Source organism: Bombus fervidus, chromosome 5 (assembly GCF_041682495.2).
Source record: "Bombus fervidus isolate BK054 chromosome 5, iyBomFerv1, whole genome shotgun sequence".
In the NCBI taxonomy this organism is placed as follows: Eukaryota; Metazoa; Arthropoda; class Insecta; order Hymenoptera; family Apidae; genus Bombus; species Bombus fervidus.
Window position 1 is genome coordinate 6,682,325 of NC_091521.1, and position 25,074 is coordinate 6,707,398.

General features: G+C 30.7%; 1 protein-coding gene across 6 annotated transcripts in view; it reads right to left on the reverse strand.

Moving 5' to 3' along the window:
• The window catches only part of LOC139987585 (uncharacterized), a 66,319-nt gene that overhangs the window by 6,961 nt on the left and 34,284 nt on the right, over positions 1–25,074 (reverse strand). For 3 of the 6 annotated variants that reach the window (XM_072003991.1, XM_072003994.1, XM_072003993.1), the window contains exons 3-5: positions 17,654–17,680; positions 8,780–8,873; positions 630–918 (exon numbers count right to left, since the gene is read on the reverse strand). In XM_072003991.1, the coding sequence (XP_071860092.1) occupies positions 630–918; positions 8,780–8,873; positions 17,654–17,680 (410 nt within the window). The remainder of the gene's footprint in view (positions 1–629; positions 919–8,779; positions 8,874–17,653; positions 17,681–25,074) is intronic. The other 3 variants (XM_072003992.1, XM_072003997.1, XM_072003996.1) reach the window with 1 other exon arrangement.

Genomic DNA, 25,074 nt, shown 5'->3' on the forward strand with positions numbered 1-25,074 from the left:
AATATTGATATCCAGTAAATAAAATTGATTTCCAGCAAATGAAATGTTTTTAATACTACCGTATATAAGCAAACGAAGATTAGTAATATGTATGTATGTATGTATATATACACAAGATCGATCAGTTCTAGAATACACAAGTATAGGCATAGCAACTACGATATACATAGTTTAAACCACTTTTTATTATCCTTCGAAACCAATATACTTCCCACCAATACCTTACTCCTTAATTACATTACTTAATGACATCCTGTATCACAATATTCTTCATTTAATTTTACCCGCTAAAAGATCAAGATACAAACAAGTTTTCACACGTAGCAACTAATTCCATAAAAAGAAGGATCGTTCTATTAACTTAAGTATTATACGAGTAATCCTGGTAGTCAGAGAATAAACCAGTAAAATCTGGTAATACTGGCTCTACTGGTTAGCGCAGCCAATGTAAGTATACAGAGGAGAATATGGGCGAAGTTAGAAGGGAGAAACGCGTAGTCTTCGTTTCGTTCAAGATTACAAGTTCCAAGGAAGCAAAGAAAAAAAAAAAAAAGAACCACATGATGAGAAATAAAAAAAAGGGGGAGAGGAAATAAAGCAAAAAAGCAGGGTTTATACATAGTACTAACCTGGTCGTTGTACAACGTATACTGCGTCGGTGTATGAGGCGGTGGATAAGGAGGCGGAAACTGCCAGACGAATTGATCTGCCGGATTGACCGTAGCATAGACGTTATCCTGTTCAACAGCTGTGCTGTTTCCCAGATCCGTCGATGTGGTAGTGACTGACGTCTGCGTGCAACAACCTTCACCAGGATAAGACGGTTCGACGATCGTCGAGACTGGCGATGTTGCTGTTTGAACTACGGTCGCTTCCGGATGTACTGCATTCGAATGATCCTCTCGTTTCCGCAATTTGCTACGGACAAGCCGAATGGCGATCATAGTCCCATTGCTTCCGACCATCTTTCTTTTCTGTTTCAGTCTCAGGTACAGCTTCGAGAGCTTCGCTTTAATGGATTTCGAACTTTCGGAATTAATTTTTAAGCCGTTAATGTGCCGCGGTTCTCGAATGGTATATCGAGAACGTTTGTGCCGGCTTCCGGAGAAAAATATAAATCAAAACGTAGAGACCAAACGACCAGAACGCGTCTGTATTCTACGCGAAATAAATATAACGATTTTTCCTTTATGGCAATTTGCCTCTTATCAGTCTATTGTTTCTCTCTCTCTTTCTCTTATAGTACTTTTTATCTGGTTCTTACTTCTCACGTCTTCTATTTCTGTTTCTCTTCCTTCTTAAGCTTCTATTCCAGCATTGTGTCGCAAAGCCTTCGTCAGTTACAAGCAAAAGTATCACACGAGAGTGAAGTCTTGACTTAGAAAGTCCTGTTTAACTCCTCAATTCGATTACAGAGCACCCAATTGTACGGATATTAATTCGACGTTCTGCGCGACCTATTCCGGCCCACCTTTTAACTCATGCTATCGACGAAACACTTTGTACAATTCAGCTGTTCGTTCTCGTACGTTCACTCGACTAACAACGGCGACGCGTTCGATGACTAGTTTATGAAAGAATTCTTGACGTTGAACCGCGTTGCTAGGATTCGAATGATGACTTGTAAGAGTAATTTAGCTTCTTTCTACTTGTTTCAACTAAGGGAAAAACCACCACCCGGCTTCTCTCACAGCCGAAGGGCGCGCGAGCTGCCAGAACTCTCCGAAAATTACCTCGTTTCGCTCATTTCAAAAGCCAACCGAGATCTGATCGGAACGATGCGGTGCGCGACGGTATATAATACCGTCTCGTGACGTCACATGGACGCTGGGCCGCGATTGGAGGTTGCCCCGAGCGTCAGCCAATCGGATCACTTACTGCGTGAAATTCGAACGGTACACGCTCGCTCGTTCACTCGAGAGCATTTCATTGTCGTCATTTCGGCCCCGGTTAGTTGTTGGAAAGGCCAGACGTGTACCATATATACGTTTTTAAACATAACCGTGGAACAAGGGGAATAACGTAATCGAAATGTGATTCTAACGATTCTTTTTATATATAGTAAGTAGGAAATATTGCATAACGTTTTCAACACTTTACTGGAACCACACTTTGTACTTGTGTCGATTATCGTGAGAAACGAATCCGGAAAGTCGAAGTTTTTATTATTATAAGTAATATATTCTGAATTGTTATTGGTAGATCTCCAAAGCGTTTACTTCTATATTTATATTAAACTTAATTATATTTAGATCCATTTCTATTAGTAAAATTTCAATTATTCATTTTCTTTTGAGTATACAAGATAACTTATCAACTTTTAATTAACTATAAATTGTTTGACATGTAAGCAACATATACAATAATACTTGCATGTTAAAAATGATAAAATGATATACGATGCAATGATTGTTTTTGTTTTGATGAATGTTTATTGAGATTTCTGTGATGAAAATTTTATTTTAGGTAATGTTGTTAACTTTTATAATTATATAAGATAAATTACACACGATTTGTACATGCTAGATACGCGTTTTGTAATGCGGTTCGAGAGGTTACAAAATGCATTCGTAGTTAATTTGATGAAAATGATCATTTTCAGTATCATTTTTATGTTAACTAATTGTTTGTTTAAATATATGCTTCAGATGTATTGTATCTTAATATATTTATATTAGATAATGCTCTTTTGATTTTCCGAAAAAATATAGCGTTTCATCTAAGTTGATCTTGGCAACACATTCGCTCAAACAATACGGTATAGAGAAAAGCACGTGTCCTCCTTGAAATCACATAAATTTTGTTTTGTTTTGTCTTGTGTAGCATTGTGCGATATATAGCCTATAAATAATTCAAATATATCGAATAAATCACCTTGTATAATGAAAGATACCAAAATTTGGATTTTCCTCTTTAAAATGAACGATTTATATCTTTTGATAATAAATTCTCAATCGCTTTACTATTATCCTACCTTTTATGCTGAACTATATCAAATAATATAAAATTAATGATAATTATAAGGATCTATATTGCCATAAATGTTGCATACAATTTTGTGTTTTGTCAATCAAAGTCGTTGAACAAATGTTTATGAATCTGAATAGGAGTTCATATATCTCGACCTAGTAATCTGGTATATTGATTCTACGTATTTAAAATAAAGTGGGGAAATCCATATTAATAATATCTATTTTAAATATTGTTTCCAATGTTAGTCCCAACTGTAAATCCGGAAACAATTTCTCGTGAAATATAAGATAACCTATTGGATATAAATTTTTTAATTTTTTACTTTATTCCTGTATTTTTTATGCTACTGTGAAAATATGCTATCGTAATATAAATTACAGTGAAAAATGCTTTACAACTTTTTAAATCCCTGGATTAGTAATAATTTTAGATTTAATATGAAAATTTGTTGTCCTTAGAAAGAACTTTTTTTTCTAAATACTTGTTTTATCAAATGATACTAACTATTAACGAAAGATATACAAGTTCCAATTATATTTCATAAATAATTAATTTGTTAAACGGTTCATCTTTCAAAAAAAACTTTTTGTTACTATGAAATTATAAATTAATAGTAGAAATAAAATAAATGTGATAGAATCTATTTGCAAGAAAACGAAACTGTATATAAAGAATAGGGAATTATCGAGTTAACTCGTATGTTCTTGTCAACAGGTTGATGAACACACATAATAGAGATCTATATTGTTGTTCATTCCAAGAATTGTTCTAAAAAAAGCTCGTATGTGATATTTTTATTGTTACGGGGAAATATTGACCATGTCTTGTATGACTTGATTTTATCTTTTGATCCTTTTGACGAATGTGTTCCTCATTAAGGAGCGGCAAATAATTCTTTAGCAATGCACACGAATGGTTCGCTTATACATTTTAGGCCATTAATGTGGTCTGTTTGGTAAATGTTGAAATTTAACCTGACACTACTTAAGTAGACGCGTGTCTAGACATTGCAGGGGTAGTTTGATGGGTGTATTCGCGTGCTCTATTTAATTAGTATCTATTCTTGTCTCCTGGGCGTGTACATAGATTGCTACTTGCGACTACATTACAAAACTAACTGAATCGATAATAAGTGTATTTACATTTACCTAATCCGGTTCATGGTCGTTGTGACCACCTTGTTCGTCTCCATATTAAAAAATAACTTTAAAAGTCAGAAAACAGGTGTATATCATAAGATTACCTATTTAAAATAGAATTAAGATACATATTTTGATAGAATACTGTATGTATTATATATAATTATTATATTATAATAATAAACAGACTACGAATTTTTATTCAAACTTATATTTCCGTGAACAAAATTAAAGAAGTGGAAGCTAAATAGAGATTTGCTTCATCATCCAAATATTCAAATAGCAACTAGACCGTAAATTTTTATGCATTCATGTCGAATTTCAAGATGCAAAAATGTATGGAATGAACGTATCAGTGAAAGTGAAACAAATCTCTGCTTACGTTTCATTCCTTTAGTTGCGTTCATAAAAATGTGGATTTGCACAAATATTCGCAGACTAATTATAACAAATAGTTCACTTAGGATAATTCCTATATATGTACATTTTTGCACATTTAAATATCCCATAAATGCATAAACATCCGCAGTCTAGTAATAAATATATCTTTGTAAAATAAATGTTACTACATACATTACGTGTACATGTACGTTATTCTATACCAATGTAATTAAAAGTTAAGTGTATAGTTTGTACAGTTTTATGAAATCGACATTCAATTAGTCACCTACATAAACGGATGTGTAACAATTACATATTTGTAAATGTTAAATTTCTTTTTCTTTTTATGTCGGTCTGCTATCATTTATACATGTAGTCCAATCTGTCCTGTCGTCATGATAAAACTTGACTCATCCTATCATTATCATTCAATATCGCTGTTCTAATGAACAAGATGATTGATATTGTCGCATATCTTTGTAGTACCTTATAATTGGAAATTCACGTGCTGTTCATCATTAAATCATTATATAAATATGTGAATTACGCATGTTCCTATAATGAATAATATTTTATATACAAAATAAAATACGAATTTTTCTGAGTAAAACACTCAACATTATCTGATAGATAAATTCTGATATAAGCGTTCTAAATAAATTTTGAACTTTATAGCTTGACTTCTATTTATAAATAAGAGATTGATAAATAAAATTTATATGTTTTTTTGAAATTTCAACAAATTATAAAATATTAATGTGTATTTAGAAAATTTCAAATGTTGAAAGCTTCATATGTTGTGTGATATTAAGTATGAATAGAAACAAAAATGAAAAGTGGACAATGCGTATGACACTTAGCAGGTAGCTAATTCCATTTTTTATTTTGCTTTTATTCGACAAACACGATCTGTCTTAAATAATATACACACTTTCCACTGAATGACTGATTTGATACATATATTGAGTTTCATTTCTATTCAATAAAAGTGCGCTTTTACTGCACTCGCGAAAGTTATGCTCCTAATTCAAATTTAGACCTATTTTCGCGATGCCTTAGATAAACTTCAAACTGAAAACTAGCAAAATAATAAGCAAAATAATAGGAAAGAAAATTCATAGCAGATTTATATTTTGAAAATAAAGTTTCGCTGCAATTCGATAATAATATAATTCGAATTATTATATTCACATGATGAAACAAAGTTTTCACTTTGATAATCGGTGAAAGATAAAACAAAACTCTCTTACACGTTCTTTGTGAAACTGTGCTAATTGTGTCAATGGGCAATAATGAAATTAGCTTAATATAATAAGACAAATTATATATTTTAAGTATCTAATTTAATTAACTTGGAAAAATTCTCTGGAGGAATAATACACACTGGGATTCATCAATGGAAACGGTTAAATGCAGTTTGTTAGCAAATATCAAAATCAACATTAAAATTCTTTAAAGATATATTTTTTCATGTTACAAAACACCCGCTAATTATACCATATCCTCTATGTGCGAATTCATTGAATATTTAAATGAATTTAATAAATGTTTAACGAATGATAATTTCTAACGTGCGTATTTTATGTTAATTAGCGGATATACGTAACATTGTTTCATAGAAGACCTAATAATCGTGAGAAACTCTAAAATGAGTCAACCGGTTAAAATCAGTGAACAGATCCTACTGCGCATGTCATAAAAGCTACAAAACATGTTTATTTTGCCCTTGTTTATATAGAACAGTTAGTTTGTTTTGAAATGTTACTGACGTCGATAATGATAAACTCTTTTCATTAGTGGTATTACTGCGCGGACTTGACATTTCTTCAGTCATTGTATCGCGAGTTGTTTGTCATATTCATACGTAAGTATACAAGCACGTATAATAGTAAACACCTATTATTAACTTTATTTATAAAGTTTACTGTATAAAATCTGTAGTTAAAAATAAACGATTAATGCAATTGGTACGATAATTTTAATATAAAAGATTAGAAATACTAAAAAAATTACATAACATAGTAGAGAAAATGGTAAATTGATTTTTGCAATAGGATTAATTTTCAATCTTTGTGAAAATTGAACATTGTGATGAATGTTTCGCTCAAACTCTCTGTGATAGTGAATGTAACATCTTTGATCACTTCCAACTTGTTCGCGTTTATCTAACCAAAAATTACCTTTCGTACATCTTATGGCATTTGTCAGTACGTAGTATGTACACACATACTGTTTATAAGGATGACAGATTCCGATAAAAATTTCATTTACTTAATTACGAGACAACATATAGGAACAGGAACACTTTATACTATCAACAATAAAACAGACGAACATCTTTACACAAGCTACACAGATCATTGTTAGCCAGATAAAGAGCGAGATAATAAAAGTTGCTTCACTATCACAGGCACAGAGAAAATTTTCAACGAAAGCGTATCGCAATGAAGTTCCTGGATTCTAATCTCGAGATTGAATTTGTTCAAGTGAAAGAGACTAGCGAAAATACGAAGAAAAATATTTTTATCGACTGCAGTCTGGATACATGGAGAAACCTTTCCGTCTAATCTCGATCACAATGCTGTTGGACAGGAAAACTTACAGTCGGATAAATCCAAGATAAAATCCTTTATTGGGATTTAAAGCGAAATTCTCTTACAGATTATCAGATTTCCACATTTCATCCACGCGAGTCTGCACGTGATTCACGAATTTCCGATTCCTGTTAAAGCACGCGACGAACGATCATATTATTACGGCATCTGGTATGTCTAATGCGCAATTATTTCATGTTATAAGGATAGTTAATGACATATTAACTGTTATTAACGTCATTTCGATTATTTGAAAAATATGATAGAGTTCGATTGCTAATGAGCTAGTTATGCATTCTTATAAAAATTGAATAATGCTTAACATTTTGCTGCAATTCTATTGTAAACTCATTTTACTCGCACACATTATTTTGCATTATTAATAGCGCACAAGATAGTTGCCACTAAATTTTTATTCGATATACATATTCCGATCTAAATAGCTAATTAATTATACGCGAAGTACGTTAAGTCACGATTATTCGCTCGTTCCGAAACCATTTGTAATAATGTTGAATTGTGTGAGTCAGATTTTCAAATGAAAACTCTGATTCACGCTACGAAATGTAAAATACAGGCTATTCATACGTTATCAGAAATTTCATTGAATAATTAGCATTGCTTTGCTTAGTTTTACTTTTGAAGTCAAAGTCTAACTCTAGATAGTGTTATTAAAAAATGCACGAATTGAGCATTAATATGACAAGCATCGCTTTAATATCTTCGTTCGAATTTATTAAAACGTTTTCGATTGAAATCCCATATTCCAGGAAGCTATTACAAACGAATTGCCTCACAGAAAGAAATTGTACTTATGGTTAGCAACCGACTTCATTTTCTTTTAACTTCAAATAAAAAAAAACATTTATACATTTAATTTCTAAGGTGGATCACCTTGCACGATAATACATTCATTTCCTTGGTCATTAACGTTTAACGAGTTTTAATCACGTTATTTAATTAAGTTTTGTATACCTATCGCGATATGTGCATCATACACGGCGTTGCTTTCTTCTTGATAAATTTACGCCGACACTACAACGCAGTTATACACATGTTTGCATTCGACAGCAATACGAACTACGTAAGTATATCGTTACTTGGTGGCGAACGCGCGAGAAAGAGAAACAGAGAGATGACCTTAATTGGATAGAGTTTTAGTTGATGAATACACGCTATTTGTTGATGCATGTTCAATAACACGCGATTAATGCTTGAAAGGACTGTTGAACTATATCCAATTGTGTACTTTCTATTTTTAATATTTTATGCATTCTCCATTTTCCTTCTTCCTCTGTTGGCTTTTTTTATAGTTAGTTTACAACTTCGCTCCACTGATTTATTATAACGTTTGTTATCTTTCTCATCCATTTTTCATATTGTGTGTTTTCCAAAGAAGCTCTCGAAGCCGTTGTACCAATATACGTAACTGTTATATATATTTTATTTTTGTATCGAAGACTAAATTACTAGATGTAAAAGATTAGTCTCTTTTTTTTATACATAACATACTACAAGATATTCAAATATCGTTTAGTAATCATTTACAATATACGTATATTATTGTGATATATCGTATGTATTAATAAACTCTAAGAGGTTTATAAAATGTTTTGGAAAATGCAAAATATTTACGTTGTAGTATTCTAAGATGTTAAATATTCTTTAAAATATTAGTATATGTTTTATTACCTGATCGTTACAGCAAGGAGAACGATGATGACGCCGACTAATAGCAAAGCGATCAATACGCCACATATCATGTACACGCTGTCGGCAGGAGGATCTGCATAAATAAAAATAATTATATTTTATTATTAGTACGTCCGAAATATCTAATCGTATGAATACAATGTATAGAATGATAATTTAGTGAGTGTCACTGCTTTTTTAATTAACAAGTGCATTTATCTTTATTATTGTTGAAAGCTAAAAACAGATTCCTTTGTATTCTATTTAACATCTCATTCCCATAGTATTGCATTATTTCTTATAATCTCATTTCATTTTTTATATACTACAAGGGTTGCAAGTATCCTGAAATAAAAATATACTTTTATGACATCATTGTATCGTTCGTCAGAATGACCTGCGATGTTCATTCATCCCTGGATGTTACCTTCGAAAGCCGTCTCGGTATTATAAATCAATACACATATTATAACGTTATAGTTATATATGACGTCAAATTTATATGACGTTAGATTTTTATGACGTTTTAAGTAATGACGTCGTTTATTCATAAACATTAAGCTTAGTTATTGTAACTTTATTTGATGTATATAAGTACATGGTTAATGAAAACAGGAATTATATACTTATAATCTTAACATCTTAATCTAAAGATCTCGGTATTTATAGATGACTCGTATTTTTGATAGAGTTATATTTTCAAATATACTAAGGATTTGTAAAAAAAATCTTGTTGAGCGTACATTGAATTCAGGGTTTTTGAAAATCTGTTATCTAGCTAAATTGATCCTTAACCTCTAGTAAGAGTATTTATTATATCTTTGATTAGGGGATTAGCTTGCAACTAATTAGGGACTAAGTCGCAGACTTTTCTATCGTTACCTTGTTATTGAAAAAAATTCTTATGATACGACAGATACCAATTGATATATCCGTATTATCTTTAAATAGCTAGCAATACATTATCGTCCGCTAGTACCGTTTCTACGCGACAAGTATTTAGGTACATGGTTAGGCACATGGCGACAAGTATGTTTCTTAGTGTCTCGACCTCGAGTTTCTGTTTTGTATCAGGGCTTCCTAATTGATGTTATAGGTAATTTTCCTTTCTAGCATTCACTAACAAGGGTGGTAGCATGCGTAGATGGAGTGTACACACAGGTTGGGAAAAGTTCTTCCCCCTTGTTAAAGGTCGTCCGACAAATTACCTACCTGTCTTCTTCGATACAAAATTTTACCTGGCTCAACCTGTGTGGTAATTTAAGGTGTTGTTTTCATCAGAGGCGAGAAAGTCTATTTAAGAAGATAGACATTAAGTCGAAGTTGGAAGTTATTGGTATATAATTTAGGATCAGCAGCTAACTATTTTGAACAAGTTTTTATTTCTATGATATAGGCTTAGGACTAAGGTTGGGGTACTTGTGCTGCAAAATGGTTTTAGGACGTACAGAAAATCGGATAGTAAGATTCAGGGGATGCATATACAGTGTACAGCATCTTTCAACGAAAATTTCTAAGTTCCAAGGATCAAACCTAACGGATCTAAGAAATCTATTACACTGATTTATCAAAGCTATCTCTGAAACTATTCGAAATATAATAGTATCATAAATCTATTTTACAAATATTTTCATAATTCAGTCTTTTGATTGGAAAAGAGTTTCATTATCTTCAGCATACATTACCTATACTGTCAGTTGCAAGTATGGCATTACTGTCAGTTACATCTAAGGCAAACACTACCGTCTGTGTATTCATGATTACTGAATCGTGCTACTACAAATATATTCTGATGATTCAATCCACTAGTGAGGAACAGTAGAATTGATACTAAGTAAAGCGTGTCATTGTTTATAAACACGAAAAACAATTAAAATTGTAGACGTTTTCTAGACACGAGTCTATTCATAAATATTTGTAACAGATAGCGATACGTTTCTTATAACTTTTATAGTAATTTATGGAAGCTATCAATAACTTTTATATCAAACATGTTTATTTTATGTGCATAGAACATTTTTTTACGATATTGGTATATTTAATACATTCTTTAGATAGTCTAAATAAATACAAAAAAATTATAAAGTATAAAGTAACGGTATAAAATGTCTACATTATACTTGAATGTCAACGGATTTATCGATCGACAACTCAACCACAGGAATTATAAAAATGGTTAACCTTCCCCAATGAGGAAGAATTTTTTTATAGCTTGACACAGCTGCATTCTGTAAGCACTTTATTTTCCCATGTTTATAAATAATTCTTTTAATAGTTCTTTAATATTTCTTTTAAGAAAAATATAGATGATAGAAAAGTTCCAACTTTAGAAACTCATTCGCCAAATTCTGCCTTCTGAAAACGAATTTTTATACGAACTAGTGTAAGTTAACTTATTTTTCTTATGGTAAACTAGGTGGTAAGCTACGGTAGACTTAAAGAATGTATGCCTTTGATACTAATTAATGAGTGTATTCAATATATAACCATCAGATCGTTGCAAACAATATAGTAATTCATAACTATACGCGATTAATGTCATTATAATACATTGCTGTATATATGTTTTACTGAAAGGACAAACGTCCTCTAGCAAACAATAATCCATAAAGAAGGCTTTTTTTGAGAGAGAATAAATTAATCTAGAGAAATGCGCGGGAATCTGACAGTGACGAATTAGTGATGGATCAATGCAAATATTTTCGATCGACATTTAATACAACGTATCGGAAAGGGTATTTCACCATTTAGTACGATTTAAAAGTAATTCCATTCCGTATCTCTTATTTCTAATAGCTATTAAATGTTATTGATCTTTCTATCTTGTGCTTCTTAGAGCGATAAGGGTAAGTAAGGATTATGATAACATTTAGCACGTACTAAATCATTCAAAACAAAGCCTGATCATTCGAATGGGAGCTTTCTTTTCACTTAACAGGAGAAGCAGCTCTGTCCTGCTACCGATGATATTGGATTGGTCACAGAAATATAGCAATCTTTGTAGCTGTCGGTATTAACTTTTATTGTGTATTTGATGGATTTGAAAGATTATTCGTTATAATCGGATAATCTATATTTCTCTAAACCTTCGCCATTGATCATCCATTAAACTCGGTAATTAAAAACGTATGAAATTGATCAGACGAAAAAGTATAGTACATCGTTCATTTTGATTTTTAATCAAAATATTTTTATATTAATAGATACTGTCTAGTAAATAGTTTTATAAAATTATTTGAAGGAATTTATCATTCAAAAACGTGAAGGACTTTTCGATTAAAGTTTTTGAATCTTCATGGAAACAAATTACGTATATTTATTATAAATAGAATGTTTTGTCTTCGAATTTTCTTTATCCTTTGCTATAAACTTCTCAACAATCCAATATTAAAGAATAACATTTCTTTTTATACATATGGTCGTAGAAAGAAAATTCTATTTTTACATCTTTCAACGCATAAATTTCTAATGCTATAATCGTAACAACAGGCGTAAATTGTATTCTCTAAAGAAGAGGTTTACTGTGTATTTATATCCTATTTTTATTGTGATTTAATCAGTTCGATATATAACGTCTGTCTGCGTGTACTAATTTCCATCTGGAAGTTTGGTTTATTCTTATTTATGACCGAGTAATTACAGTGACTGGTTATTTTCATCGAAATGATGAGGCCATTTTATCTCGGATTAAGCGGTTAACAGATAGAAAGCCTATAAATAACTCTATTTGCATTTCTGTCCTTGTGCTTAACATGAACGTAATATAAAATTGCAACAATTTTTAAAAAGCTGATAAAAATAGAAAAGATTATTTGTTTATTTATAATTCCAGATTCTTTCTTTTTTTATTATTTATCTTCTTGTTATAATCTGTCTATCATTATAAATGAACACATTTTAATTTTCATATTAAATTCTCCTTCAACTATAAATAAGAATTAAGTTAGACTAAAGCAAATAATTGAACCAACGAGTTTATACCGAGGGAGATCATAAAGAGAATTTGTTATTTTATATTCTATAACATTGAATAATGAATCATTTTTAAATACTTAAAAGTATAGACCGTTTCATCAATTTTCAATTGATTACCTAATCATCTCTAGAAAGAGTTAACAATATGTAGAAACAATTGAGATAATAAGACAATGAAGTGATTATTATTCCCATGATCGTCTCAATTTGACACGATATTCAAGTCTTGACAAGTGTTCTATGACGATGAAGACGCACATTTGTTGTCAACACGTGATGAAATACGTATGGATATATAATTTATACTGAAACATATTGCAATTTGCATATGTAAGTACCGTTGCTTGACAACTAACGCGAATTTAAGAGCAAGATTATCGAGAGCAGATGCCCCTTTGTATTCAGCAGATCGTTGGATATAAACAACGCTATTTCAACCAGCCTGAACGTGAACAGTTTAGAACCATTTATCCGCAGCGCGAAGGAACCTTCTGACGCAAATGTATAACTCTTTCGCGCCATAAAGACGCTTATTGGCCAAGATTCAAAGTACACACCAGGAACCGTTCGAAAAATTACAATGATTCAAAGACATTTATTTGTCAAAAAGAGGAAGAGCAAAGGTTGTGTTAACGTACGCTTGACAATGTTCACGGGTAGCTAAATTTTAAAAATTAAGAAAAAGTATATAGAATTAATTAGATAAACTTTCATTTTGATTATGTACATACAAAGTTGGTAATGTTAAGGACTTGAAATTATTTTATTTCTCCGTTTTCTATTTTTCATTTTCTACTCTGTTACTATTGATTACTAATTAAACAAGTTTATTTCTATAATGGATATAATCTCTCTCGATAAAATCGTTTTATCCCCCTACACAGTCATAGATTTATAAATTGTTATAATAATAGTAAAAAGTCTCTTAATTCTCGACTTTGGCTTAATTTGAATTGAAAAATTTTCTACATCTGTTACGGTCGATGTATCTGATGCCATTTTCGCTTATTGTTTATTCAAATATATCGCACGTGTCTGAATTTAATGTTAATTTAAGTATTAATGTCACGTGTTTACGTATTTTTAGTTAAGCTATTATATAATATCACGCTATTACGATAATCTATAGTTTTATTTGCTGTACTAAAGTAAGAGTGGAACGAGATAACGTAAGGTTAACATAAGTTTAATTATCAAGAAGCCTAATCATGTTTGTGAAATTTAACTTGTACTTTCCTTCAAGCATAATTACAGGACAAGTTTGTAACAACTGTTTCAATTTTTTTTAATTAATTTCATATTTAATTGAAAAATTATTCGGTTCTGAAGTTTACCGAAAAAAAGTAAGATATGGATTCAACCGAACCGAGGAAATTATTATGTATAACAAGGTAAGGAATTCAAAATTTTTAGTCAATAATATACATCACAGGGATCAGAAACATAGTGACCATTTCACGTTAAATCTTTTGTATACTAATATGTAGAGTTTTGTTCAAATTGAAGTACAATATGTTGTAATTCAAAACAACAAGTCATCAAAATTATCAATTCTTATTTGTACAAAAATTACTCTCGCAAATAAACTTTTATCTCTATTATTTATTACGTACCATGAACTTTGCTTTCTTTTTTGTTTTAATTTTAAAACACTATCTTTAATCAATTTTCTACTATACTCCTAAAATCATTTTTGCAATACAAAAATATTCAAGATACTTTTATTTTACAAACTCAAGTCCCGATTCAAAGCTTAAAAAATTTGTAAGAAATATTTTCATATTCTCTCATTTACTCTCTTTAAATTAATCTTTTCCAACTCGTGAGTATATTAAAATTATGTGCTAAGACAGTATACGGAAAACGCTTTGTGCGTAAGCGTATGACTCAAACTAGGAAACTGCTATTCCATTGTCTATCTCGCACGTCCACCTTGGAATTTTCAAAGAGTTTTCAAAACCCATGAACAAGGAAGTTAATCGAGCCTATCTAGGAAACTAGAAGGAAAAAAAGTTATGCTCGTGCTCAGAAGAGGAAGGTCGTACACAGAGAACATTGAAGGAGACAAATCAGTGAGACAACTAGACGCAATTTTACTTATGTCTTATTTTTTCGTAATCAGATTCTGTTTAATATCGCTAGAAATTAAACAAAGTTCGTATATTTATTAAAAAGAAGCTAGAGTTACGTATTAGCAAACAGATTCTAAATATTAGGAATCCTAAGTAAGATGACTCATCTCGTATAAAATAGCGTTTAATAACTTTGAGAAGCAAAATGTTATTACATTACGTTACAGTAAAGTACGCACATACATTTTCAGTACAAGTTGCTATTTAAGGGATTGCGCTGTATCATTTTTTACGAATTCTTTCAAACAATTTATAACACTTTGCAATTTCTTATAGTATCGAACGTTTATCTCAATTATTTGATTACAAAAGTCTACTATTTTCCTTGATCACTTTCTATTATTGAATTTCTTTGTTAGGGTGAATGACTCGTTTGACGTTGATGTTTGCATTTCACTAGAATTTTAAAGAAATTATTACACAATATATATGTAATTATCTATTTGTATCTTTTCAATTCTTTAAAATTATTTGTTCTCCTTGAAGAAATCTTTTAAATATGAGATGCAGAAATATTTCGAAAGTAACCAGTAATTATCTTACTTTGCGAACTACTTTCTTTGGTTCACTTTCAGACCAAATCGTGATTTTCGATCATAACTTGCTTCTTAAGTTTGAAGAAAATATGAAGAATTATAATATACAAAAAAATACAGGTCGTTCACTGACCGAGAATGTTTCGTAAAATATAGTTTGAGAGGACAATAGAATAGCTGAACCATTGTTGTGAAAATCGGTTTGTTAGCTTTTTGTGGTGTTATGTCAGTTCGAAGGGTAATAAATCAAAAACTTTAAAACGTTTCCCGTCATTTCCAATTTATGATTCAAATTTTCACGAGATCGAATTTCGCAGATTTTCCGTCTTATTGACGTCAAACGTCACGTAAATATCACGTGCTAGATTCGTGGCATCTCGATGCTATACCACGGAAAGTTTCTTCAATTAGAAACCGATTGATCGACTTCATGGAGAGTTACCGCCTTAAGCTATTTTCAGACGTCGTGCCGCTTAGTTTAGCGATTAAGCGAAAATAGAATTACAGTTATCGAGTTTGATAGAGATCATTGCTCTAACGAATGTATTCACTATATTAAATACCAACATATCGAGAAATTAATTGTGCAATATATTTTCCAGGTGATGGTTAATTCATTCGTGATAATGAAATTGCTTACAGTTTACAGTGGCTCAGGAAGTATTACAACACTTATCATGGAAAACTTAGAATGATGTATCGTACGTACTATATACGTCATGATTTTTATATATATCTTCAAATTAATTTATAATTATCGATACGTTTATAATTGTTAATGATTTATTATTACAATGATTTATTATTATTCTCGTTACAGTGGCAATAAAATTGTTCAATGTTTTCTATAAAAATCATAATATGCTCATAAAAGTTTTCCATAAATGTTCAAATATTTTCGTGATTTATATGTATATAAATGAAATTTATCTTGTACTGTGAAATATGTAAAAATAACAAGGTCAGTGAGATTAGTATAAAAATACAAAATAATAATTGTTTAATATTGTAAGATCCTCATTCGCTGTTCAGTGTAGCTAGACCTCAATCTTCTAACGGTTAAACATCCTCGATCTACCAACCAATCCTAGGATTCCACGAAAACACACCCTCTAGATACGTTCCCTCTTCAAATCGTATAAATAGATCTCATTCATTGAAAAATAGATAATATGAAACATCATGTGAGTCATATTCTAAAGATCTTACTCTCTTGTCAGTTCGGTTACTGCTATATGTTTATTTTTCCTTAACTGTTAACCGGGGAATCAAGTTAACTCATCATTTGGATTTCCAATCTCTTGGATATAATTTCTTTATTTATACTATCCTTGCTTTTCTGTCTGATACCTTCTTTCATTACAAGTTGAGTTCATTACTGCAATAAATCTATCTTCAACTGAAATTTAATTTCCTCGAAAACGTAGTTTCAAATGAAAACAATTTTATTCCAAATTTTCGCCGTATTTTCGCATGGAGAATAACTTCTCGTGTATTATCATATATGCTGCCACACCCTATGTAAAGATTCTCTGTGATTTTCCGCATGCTTTTCGATTTAATTAGAAAAGGTTGCATCCTTGGTCATCCGATATATCAAACGGTATCATCTTTAACGTTTAATGTTAACATTAAGAAAATATAGCCCGGAAAAGGTTAGGATCAATGGTGCGCGATGTGGACGCTGATAATAGTATCGCTTAAAAATCGATTCATAACAGACTGTGTGAAAATACGTTAGGTGTCTGCGTAAACGCGGCAATGATCGATACGACATTATAACGACGTCATTCTTTGCGACATTTTCTAACTTTATTCATACGGTTTTGAAAAATTAAAAGACACACACGTGTGTAGTTCTTAATGTGGACATTAAACGCACTGATTGTAACGTTGCCAATGTAAATTCAATAAAGAACAAGACGTTAACATATTCTGTCAATTATGAATCACTATACAACAGTCGAACCAATATTTTCCAAATCGACAAATTCAACAAAATGCTTAGTCTTAAAGTTTCTTCCGCTTTAGTCGAGTTGCCTGAATTCGCAGAGGATTTCACGAAAATTTTAATTCATTCAAAGGAATTGAAAAGACACGACCATTAAATTAAAGAAGGATTTCCAAATTCGAACTTTCCAATGAAAGAGCTTCGATGCGTATAAACGTGAAATAAATTCGAATTAACGATAGACACTCTTTTAAAAACCCATTAATGTAAGGTCACTCACCAAGATGCGACAACAATTGCAAGGACTCTGAAACAATAAAAACGAATGAAATTAATAGCAGTTCCTGCGTAGAGTGACAGACGCATATGCAACCATGGTAGCCGTCGCGCCGCGAGTAATATCACAATTCGTGTTGCCACGTGGAGTTCACGAAGGTCAAAGAGAACTGGATGCCAAATACGTTCCTATTTTCACTTTCTTTCTGATACATGTAGCAATTATTTATTGTAGAGATTCTTTTCCTCCGTTAGATCCCTTCATTTACTCATTATATGTGTCATTAGATTCCTTTAATTGGTCGTATGATTTCTCAATAAAAAACATCAGTGATAAGTAATTTAATTTCTAAGTATCCATAAACTATCTTTTCTCTCGTTAGTTTCTAATATCTTGTAAGAAATAACTGTAATACGTTATTTTAGAAAGAAGAGCATATTATATAATATTATCAACTTGAAATTAAACTACCTTTTAAATTAATGATATTGTGACCAACAACGTAACACTTTTTTGTAGATAATAACGAGCCGCGTCGATTAAAGCTATTTATTAAAAAAAAAGAAGAAAAAAAGAAAAACAAGTTGACATTCACGCGTCCTTTAGACCTCCATCTACAGAAAAAATGAAAAACTTATAATATCAAATTGCATCATGTTTACAGAAGAAATATTGACGCGAATGTATTACGTTCTTATTGACGGTAATGGATTATTTTAAGCACATTAAGTCTTTGAGATTCGATAGAACGATTTCTAAGGGTGCCATCGAAATCAGAGCATAGTCGGAAAGGGAGGTAAGGGGAATTATATGCGTCACAAGTCTCTGCCGGTCTAAAAGCAATGGGTTGCCTTCCTAAATGCTCAGGATTATTTTCAAGCCGTGACCTGGCTTCTGAGTTTATATTTGAATGCGCAAGAAGTACTTTCAAGAGGATCGACACCTACCCAACACTCTTCAATATTTTCAGCTACGCGCGCGTAAATTTAAACCACCTATACTTGTATCGTACCAGAAGTATTCGTATATCATATCATTTAACCATCAACGTAATGAGTAACACCAGAAGCTTCAATTTCAGGGAATTTTTATTTAAAAATGTAACCTACAATCCTAAATCCTATAATCCGAAAGCAGTGGTTCAATTCTACATGATTTATGAATGACGAGTATAAACATTTAAATATTGTCGAACGAAGAAAATATCTGCGCATCAAAACCGTACTGTTGTAAATTTAAAATATCAGAAGTAAAACTAAGATAGAATGAAATTTATATGTTTACCAAGGTGAACTTAAGTCAAACAAATTATCATTATTTTTAGAAAATAACTTTGATCGATGCAATATTAAGCTTACATTGTATATCGTTACAGTAGAATTTTATTTTTCTCATCACTTTAGCAGGCAGTATGACTGAAGAGTATAAAAACTTAACTAATTCTGTTCACTACCCACGATTTTTCATTTGACTAATAGGAAGTACACCTCCAATGACAATTGAATCAAGTTATGATCCACGATCATGAGTAATATCAATTAAAGTAGATCATCGTGCATGATGTACCAATTTTGGGCAAGGAAATTCAAATGATCTTGTATTTGTTAGATGTATCATCATAATTCTAAAACTTCTTTAAAAAGAAATGATTCCATCATAAATAAACGAAGTTCTTATTTTTTGTATAACATGTAGGTACTATTTAACTTATGAGATTTCTAGCGGCTACGTATTTATCGATACATAACTTGGAGTTGAAAATTATGCTTATTATATTGTCAGATTTAAATTTGATAGATATTCGGATACGTTTTATCGATATTTGATCGAGCATAAGCACTTGGGATATTATTTATTGTCAGAAATGTTTCAACCCAAAATACAAGATAAGAAATAAAACAAAATTAACATTCAAGCAAGATGTTGATAATATCATCATGTCTGAATTTTTATTTAATTTAGAAATTGTTTACAAAGAATTTACTACATGAAAAATAATCTTCTACAAACTATACTGAGATTAAAATAGATGACAAATTAAATATAATTATAAATTCTGTAGTTTTCCAATTTTACACATAATATTACGTAAATTTTGTCAGATAAAGTTACACGAATTCCAAACAAACAAGTTCAAGTTCTCTCAGACTTTATAGTAGACTACTAAATTACGTTATAAACTTGTGCGACTGTGTTGCGAGCCAACTCTGGTTTTTCGGCAGACGAAATTTAGACCAGACAGAGGTGGATAAACCCGGTTTCGACAATTTTTCGCGACATTGGCAACAACGACATCGATGGCGACAAAACAAGTAGTAGCCAAGTACGAATGCCAGAAAACATCAAACTTGTGGTTTGCATTTATAATGATGTAGCTATTTCAACATTGATTTCATCCAGATGATTCCACATAGACCTCGTTTATTTCATCGTACAAATCGACCACGTAAATAGAATCACTTAAATATCTCTGTTATTTTTATAGTTCTGAAAATGTTTTATGGTGGAAGCTATAGGATGCTAGCAATAATTTTCCTTTGGAGAGTTCTGGAAGATTTCAAGGATGCTTCTACTTTTTCTTTTTCTTTTTAATTGCGTTCTATAGCTTTTTATTTTTAACAGAAAGCGGCCGCTTGGAAGATTTCAACGACCCATGACCATAGTACAAGGTCATTCCTTAGCAAAACTTAGGTTAGGACTTGGAGAGTCTTAGTAGTGTGAAATACAAGATACAGAAGAGGCGCGGTTAAGATATTAAACTTGAAGAATTCTTTTTTATATTCAATGTATGCTTTTAAATAATATTCCAGCTATAATATACTATTTTTATTAAAAAAATAATACCGAGTAACTCATTAAACCATATGTATTATATACATATGTAATACTAATTAATTCTTTTTAAAAAAGTACTTGCATCATGCGTTACTTGTTTGAATTCTTGTATTTGTGAATAAAGAATACAAACGTGTTAAATACAATTCAAACTGTTTACTTACATAACATATGTATATTGTATATTAGTTAGTTAAATAATTTATTTATGTAGACTGTCAGTAAATATTTTGTATTACAAGAAATTAATATGCAGAAAATATAGCGAGTGCAATAATTTTAATACATTTCTGTAATTAAATTCAAATGAAATTTTTCACTTAAAATTCATGAAGAGTTTCGTTTGGCATATAAGTCTCTACGTGCATAAGTCATAAGTAGTACTCTATCCGAAATCATGTAAAGTGCACAATCATAAGTGTTCCGTCTGTTTGCCAAGGACTCACGATGCGGCTATCATTTGATATTTCAGAATATGTGGTCATGTGTAGTTTCATGCGCAATTTCAAAGAATATAACACGTTAATTAACTTCTATTTAATTTATCGTGTGCTTGATTTGTCTTTAATAAATCAAATCGTAACAAAGAAAATATAACCGAGTTTTATGATATTTTTACATCGTCTTGCGATAAGCTTGTTGCCAACAACGTAAGTACTTGGGATTTCCTGCTATTTCAAGGAAAATACGTTTGAAAATGTTCGAATATGTCATCGAAATTATCCAAGAACCAAAGAATTATAGTTAGAAACACTGACATACTCGTACTGTTTTATTGACAAGGCATTCTTTTTATAACTATTAAATTTTAAGTCTAAAAATCTTAAAATCGCTTACTGCCTTTTGTATATTGATGTATTCATATTAATATTGTGCATGAAAATATACGTCAGAGAAAAGTTATATATACTATGTATTTGAAGATATTATTTCAACAATACTATTACCGCAGTTATGTAAAATAAATAATTTCTAGCGTTAGAACAGGTTTTAAACATAAATTTCATTGCACATTGACTATTTTGATCGAATGTCTCTACATAACCTGTTTAAAAACTTTTAACTCTAATGTTAATATTTCATAATAATTATTAATTTGTCAGATGGAATATCCAATGCTTGACGCAATAATTTATTTACCTTGATCGATGACGTCAATTTTATCTTTCAAAGTACATTCATCTAGGTTTTCTTAGAAACTTCTAATAATATCGTATCAAATAATATGCTATGAAGATACTTGCTTTTGAGATAAAGTATAGTTTACTAAAATAGAGTTAATAGAGTGTAACTCCAAGTAGAGTAGACTGTAGATAAAATAAAACTAGATACACGTTCTTAATTTCCTTGTGATTCTACTGTTAGTTAATGTAATATGTTGCATAATATGTATACATGTATGAGATACTGGGATACAATGGATAAAAAAAAAGACAAAAACAAGTAATCATCAAAATGAATACGACTTTATTCTAAGAGGCATTCTAAGTGGCATAGAAAATGTAATTAGGAGATTATGTAGAAGGATGTGTCTTTCGACAAAGAAGCAGAAACATCAAGTAAGTTAATTTTTGCTACGCATTTGTTAGAACTAAAATATTGAACACTTTTGTTTCACTAAACGATATTCCATAATGTTGAGAGTCGACGAATTACTTCTACAGGTGAACCAATGATAGTTTGATAAATTAATCTATCATCTTTGATTGATGTTTAATGACGCCGATCACTTAACGTTTAATATCTTGAACTCTTCAGATATCAAATTAAACGAAATTTGATAAAGATTGAAGGTTAATTAGCAGAATTTCTTGTTTTTTTAATTATCACAGTACGATTGCTAAGTGTTAAATAACCTTTTAGTTAGAACATAACTTCAACTTCTTTTGTTAGCAAAACTTATTCTTAACTTTCAGTGGAAATTTACGTTGTATTAAATGCAAAACAAAAATATAATAATTATAATATAATAATAATATAATAATTTTAATTAAGCTCGATATATATGTAATTATCTTTTATTAGCATATTATATAAAAAGTATAGCAAAATAGTTTTCAATATCGATTACACATTAGTGTTCATCTTACGGTATAAATAATATGGAAAATTAATTTAAGTACATATGTATACATAATTATTTTTCAATGACATGCTCTATAAAAAACATAGCAAAATGTTAAAGTTTATCGTATGTCGTGTGCTTTAATAAAGAGACTGTCTCTCACGATGAAGGATACTGAAGTTTTCAGCATAGATACTAAATGTTTGTAAGGTGATATATTTTGCAACGTTAGCCCTATGGAAGGAATGGGAAAATGGTAGGAAAATTTTCGAGCCACGAATACGTCTCATATGCTAAGCGTGTGATTATCACGTGCTGGCCTATTACGTTTAGGAAGCAGCTGGCGGTAAACTAATGTTGATTGTTCCGTTGAACGAAAGGTTAACCGACAATTGAACTATTCTCTGTTACGTTGCCATCAAAAAGAACGATAATAATCGTTTCGATTGTACAACTTCTTCTAATTAACGTTTATGCTGAAAATTAACAAAGATACAGTTGTTTTTCCTTTGACAAACATACAACAAACGAAGGTCTAGTTTAATTATGCGCGTGTACCAGGTGAAATTTTATTTACTATATTGCTTAATGTGTAAATGTAGATGACATATTTTTGAAACTTTTTATATTAAACTAAGAAATCTATTTTTCCTAAAGCGAGTAGAGGCACGATAATTTGCGACTGACTCCAATCTAGGACATAACATTAACCATAACTAATATTGTAATTTTGAGTTTATAAATTATTACAAAATTCTTTAACTACCTGCCCTATGTCTATGCATTTATACGATCGAATTGAATATAAGTTTTATATTCGCGCGCACAGTACAAGAATAAATCGAAGAGGGCGTAAAAAACACTCCGATCTTTTTCGAGAGACACGAAGTTTCATATAATGTCAGGTCTATACTGTATCTAGTCAATGGTATAATGTTACTTCTACTCTGTACTTAATCAGTGCATTATTTCTTTTTTTAATTGATACGCAGATTATGAACTCATTTATCATTTTAGTTTCGCTTTCGATATTACCGACTGAAGGTCGGTAAGCATGGTCGATAATAACATCTCGACTGGTAGATTGTACTGCAATCATATTTTATTTTGTGTAGATAATATTGGATGATGACATGACGACATGATATTGCCGCTCTCAACGTTACCGACCCAACAAAACGTAGGTCTACACCGCCAATAGTGGTCAGAATAAGAACTAAAGACGATGACGATATTTTGAACATAAAATTATAATTAATATGAATGTCGTTAAAGAATTTGGTGATATTTTTACAAGATCACAATAAATTAAAACATATAATTAAACCATACGTTTTCGAAATTATTAGTATTCATAATAATGAATAATTCATTATTTTGAATACTAATAATTTATCATTAAAAATCTTCAAACTTGTCTCGAAGATATACATATTTGGAATATAAAAAATTATTCGAATTATCAATTTGAAATTTTTATACGTACAGCAAAATATGAGGACAAAATGTTTTATAATCTTATTATGAAAAAATATTAGATAAAAGCACTAATATTTTCGAGTATTACAGAAAATTTTTCGAAAATTTCAGCCTCAACAAATTAATCAAGCATTTTTTAAGTTTCTTAATACGATACATCGATAATTTACTGTTGTCATTTAGAACTCTGTAACAAAATCCGTCATTTCTAAAGTTCAAAATGAAATCACTTGCCCATATTGTCCGTACAACTACTACTGTATGTACCTAAGACGTATCGAAATAAATAGGATTAGTGATGTATTAATTTTATACGCGTCTTGAAGTAGAATACCGTTCTCAGAATAATGAACATCATCTGTAAATTCCACATGATTCAGAAAGAATCGTAGTACGGTCCAGGGACATATACAATGCCACTTAAAAAATACATTGTTGAAGATACAAAAACAGAGACTTTAAACCCATCTTTTATATACATATTTCGCAGAACGATGTTTTTGACACACTGGTTTGGATAGCTCGGACCATTTTCGTCGAATTGACTTGCAAATTTCACGATTTGCTTTTAGCAACATTATGTCTCGTTAAACGTTTGCTTATTTCATCTGGATAAGAAAATTTGCATATGTAACTAACGAACGGTTCGTCTTTTTCGAGAAAGTCGAAATCCATTTCTTGGTGCATTTTATCTAAAATTATACTTATGTATATTATATACAAAGAAAGAATAATGGTGCCCTCGTACTCGAGGCTATTATAAATAATAATTAAAAAAAAGAAAAAGGATAATAGCTATCAACTATTTTATTATAGAATTTAACACAGTTAATGGCTGAGTTATTGGTTGTTACTCTCACACAGCAATAATGTTATTTATTAATTTTTTTTTTTTTTTTTGTATATTGAAGATCAATGTAGGACGAATTTATTTGTAAATAATTCTAGCACTCTAAATATGTTATTTCGTTGAAGAATCATCATCCAAAGATGACGATATATTAAAGCGTATTTTTTCCAATTTTTTTGCTGCTTGTCGCGTAAA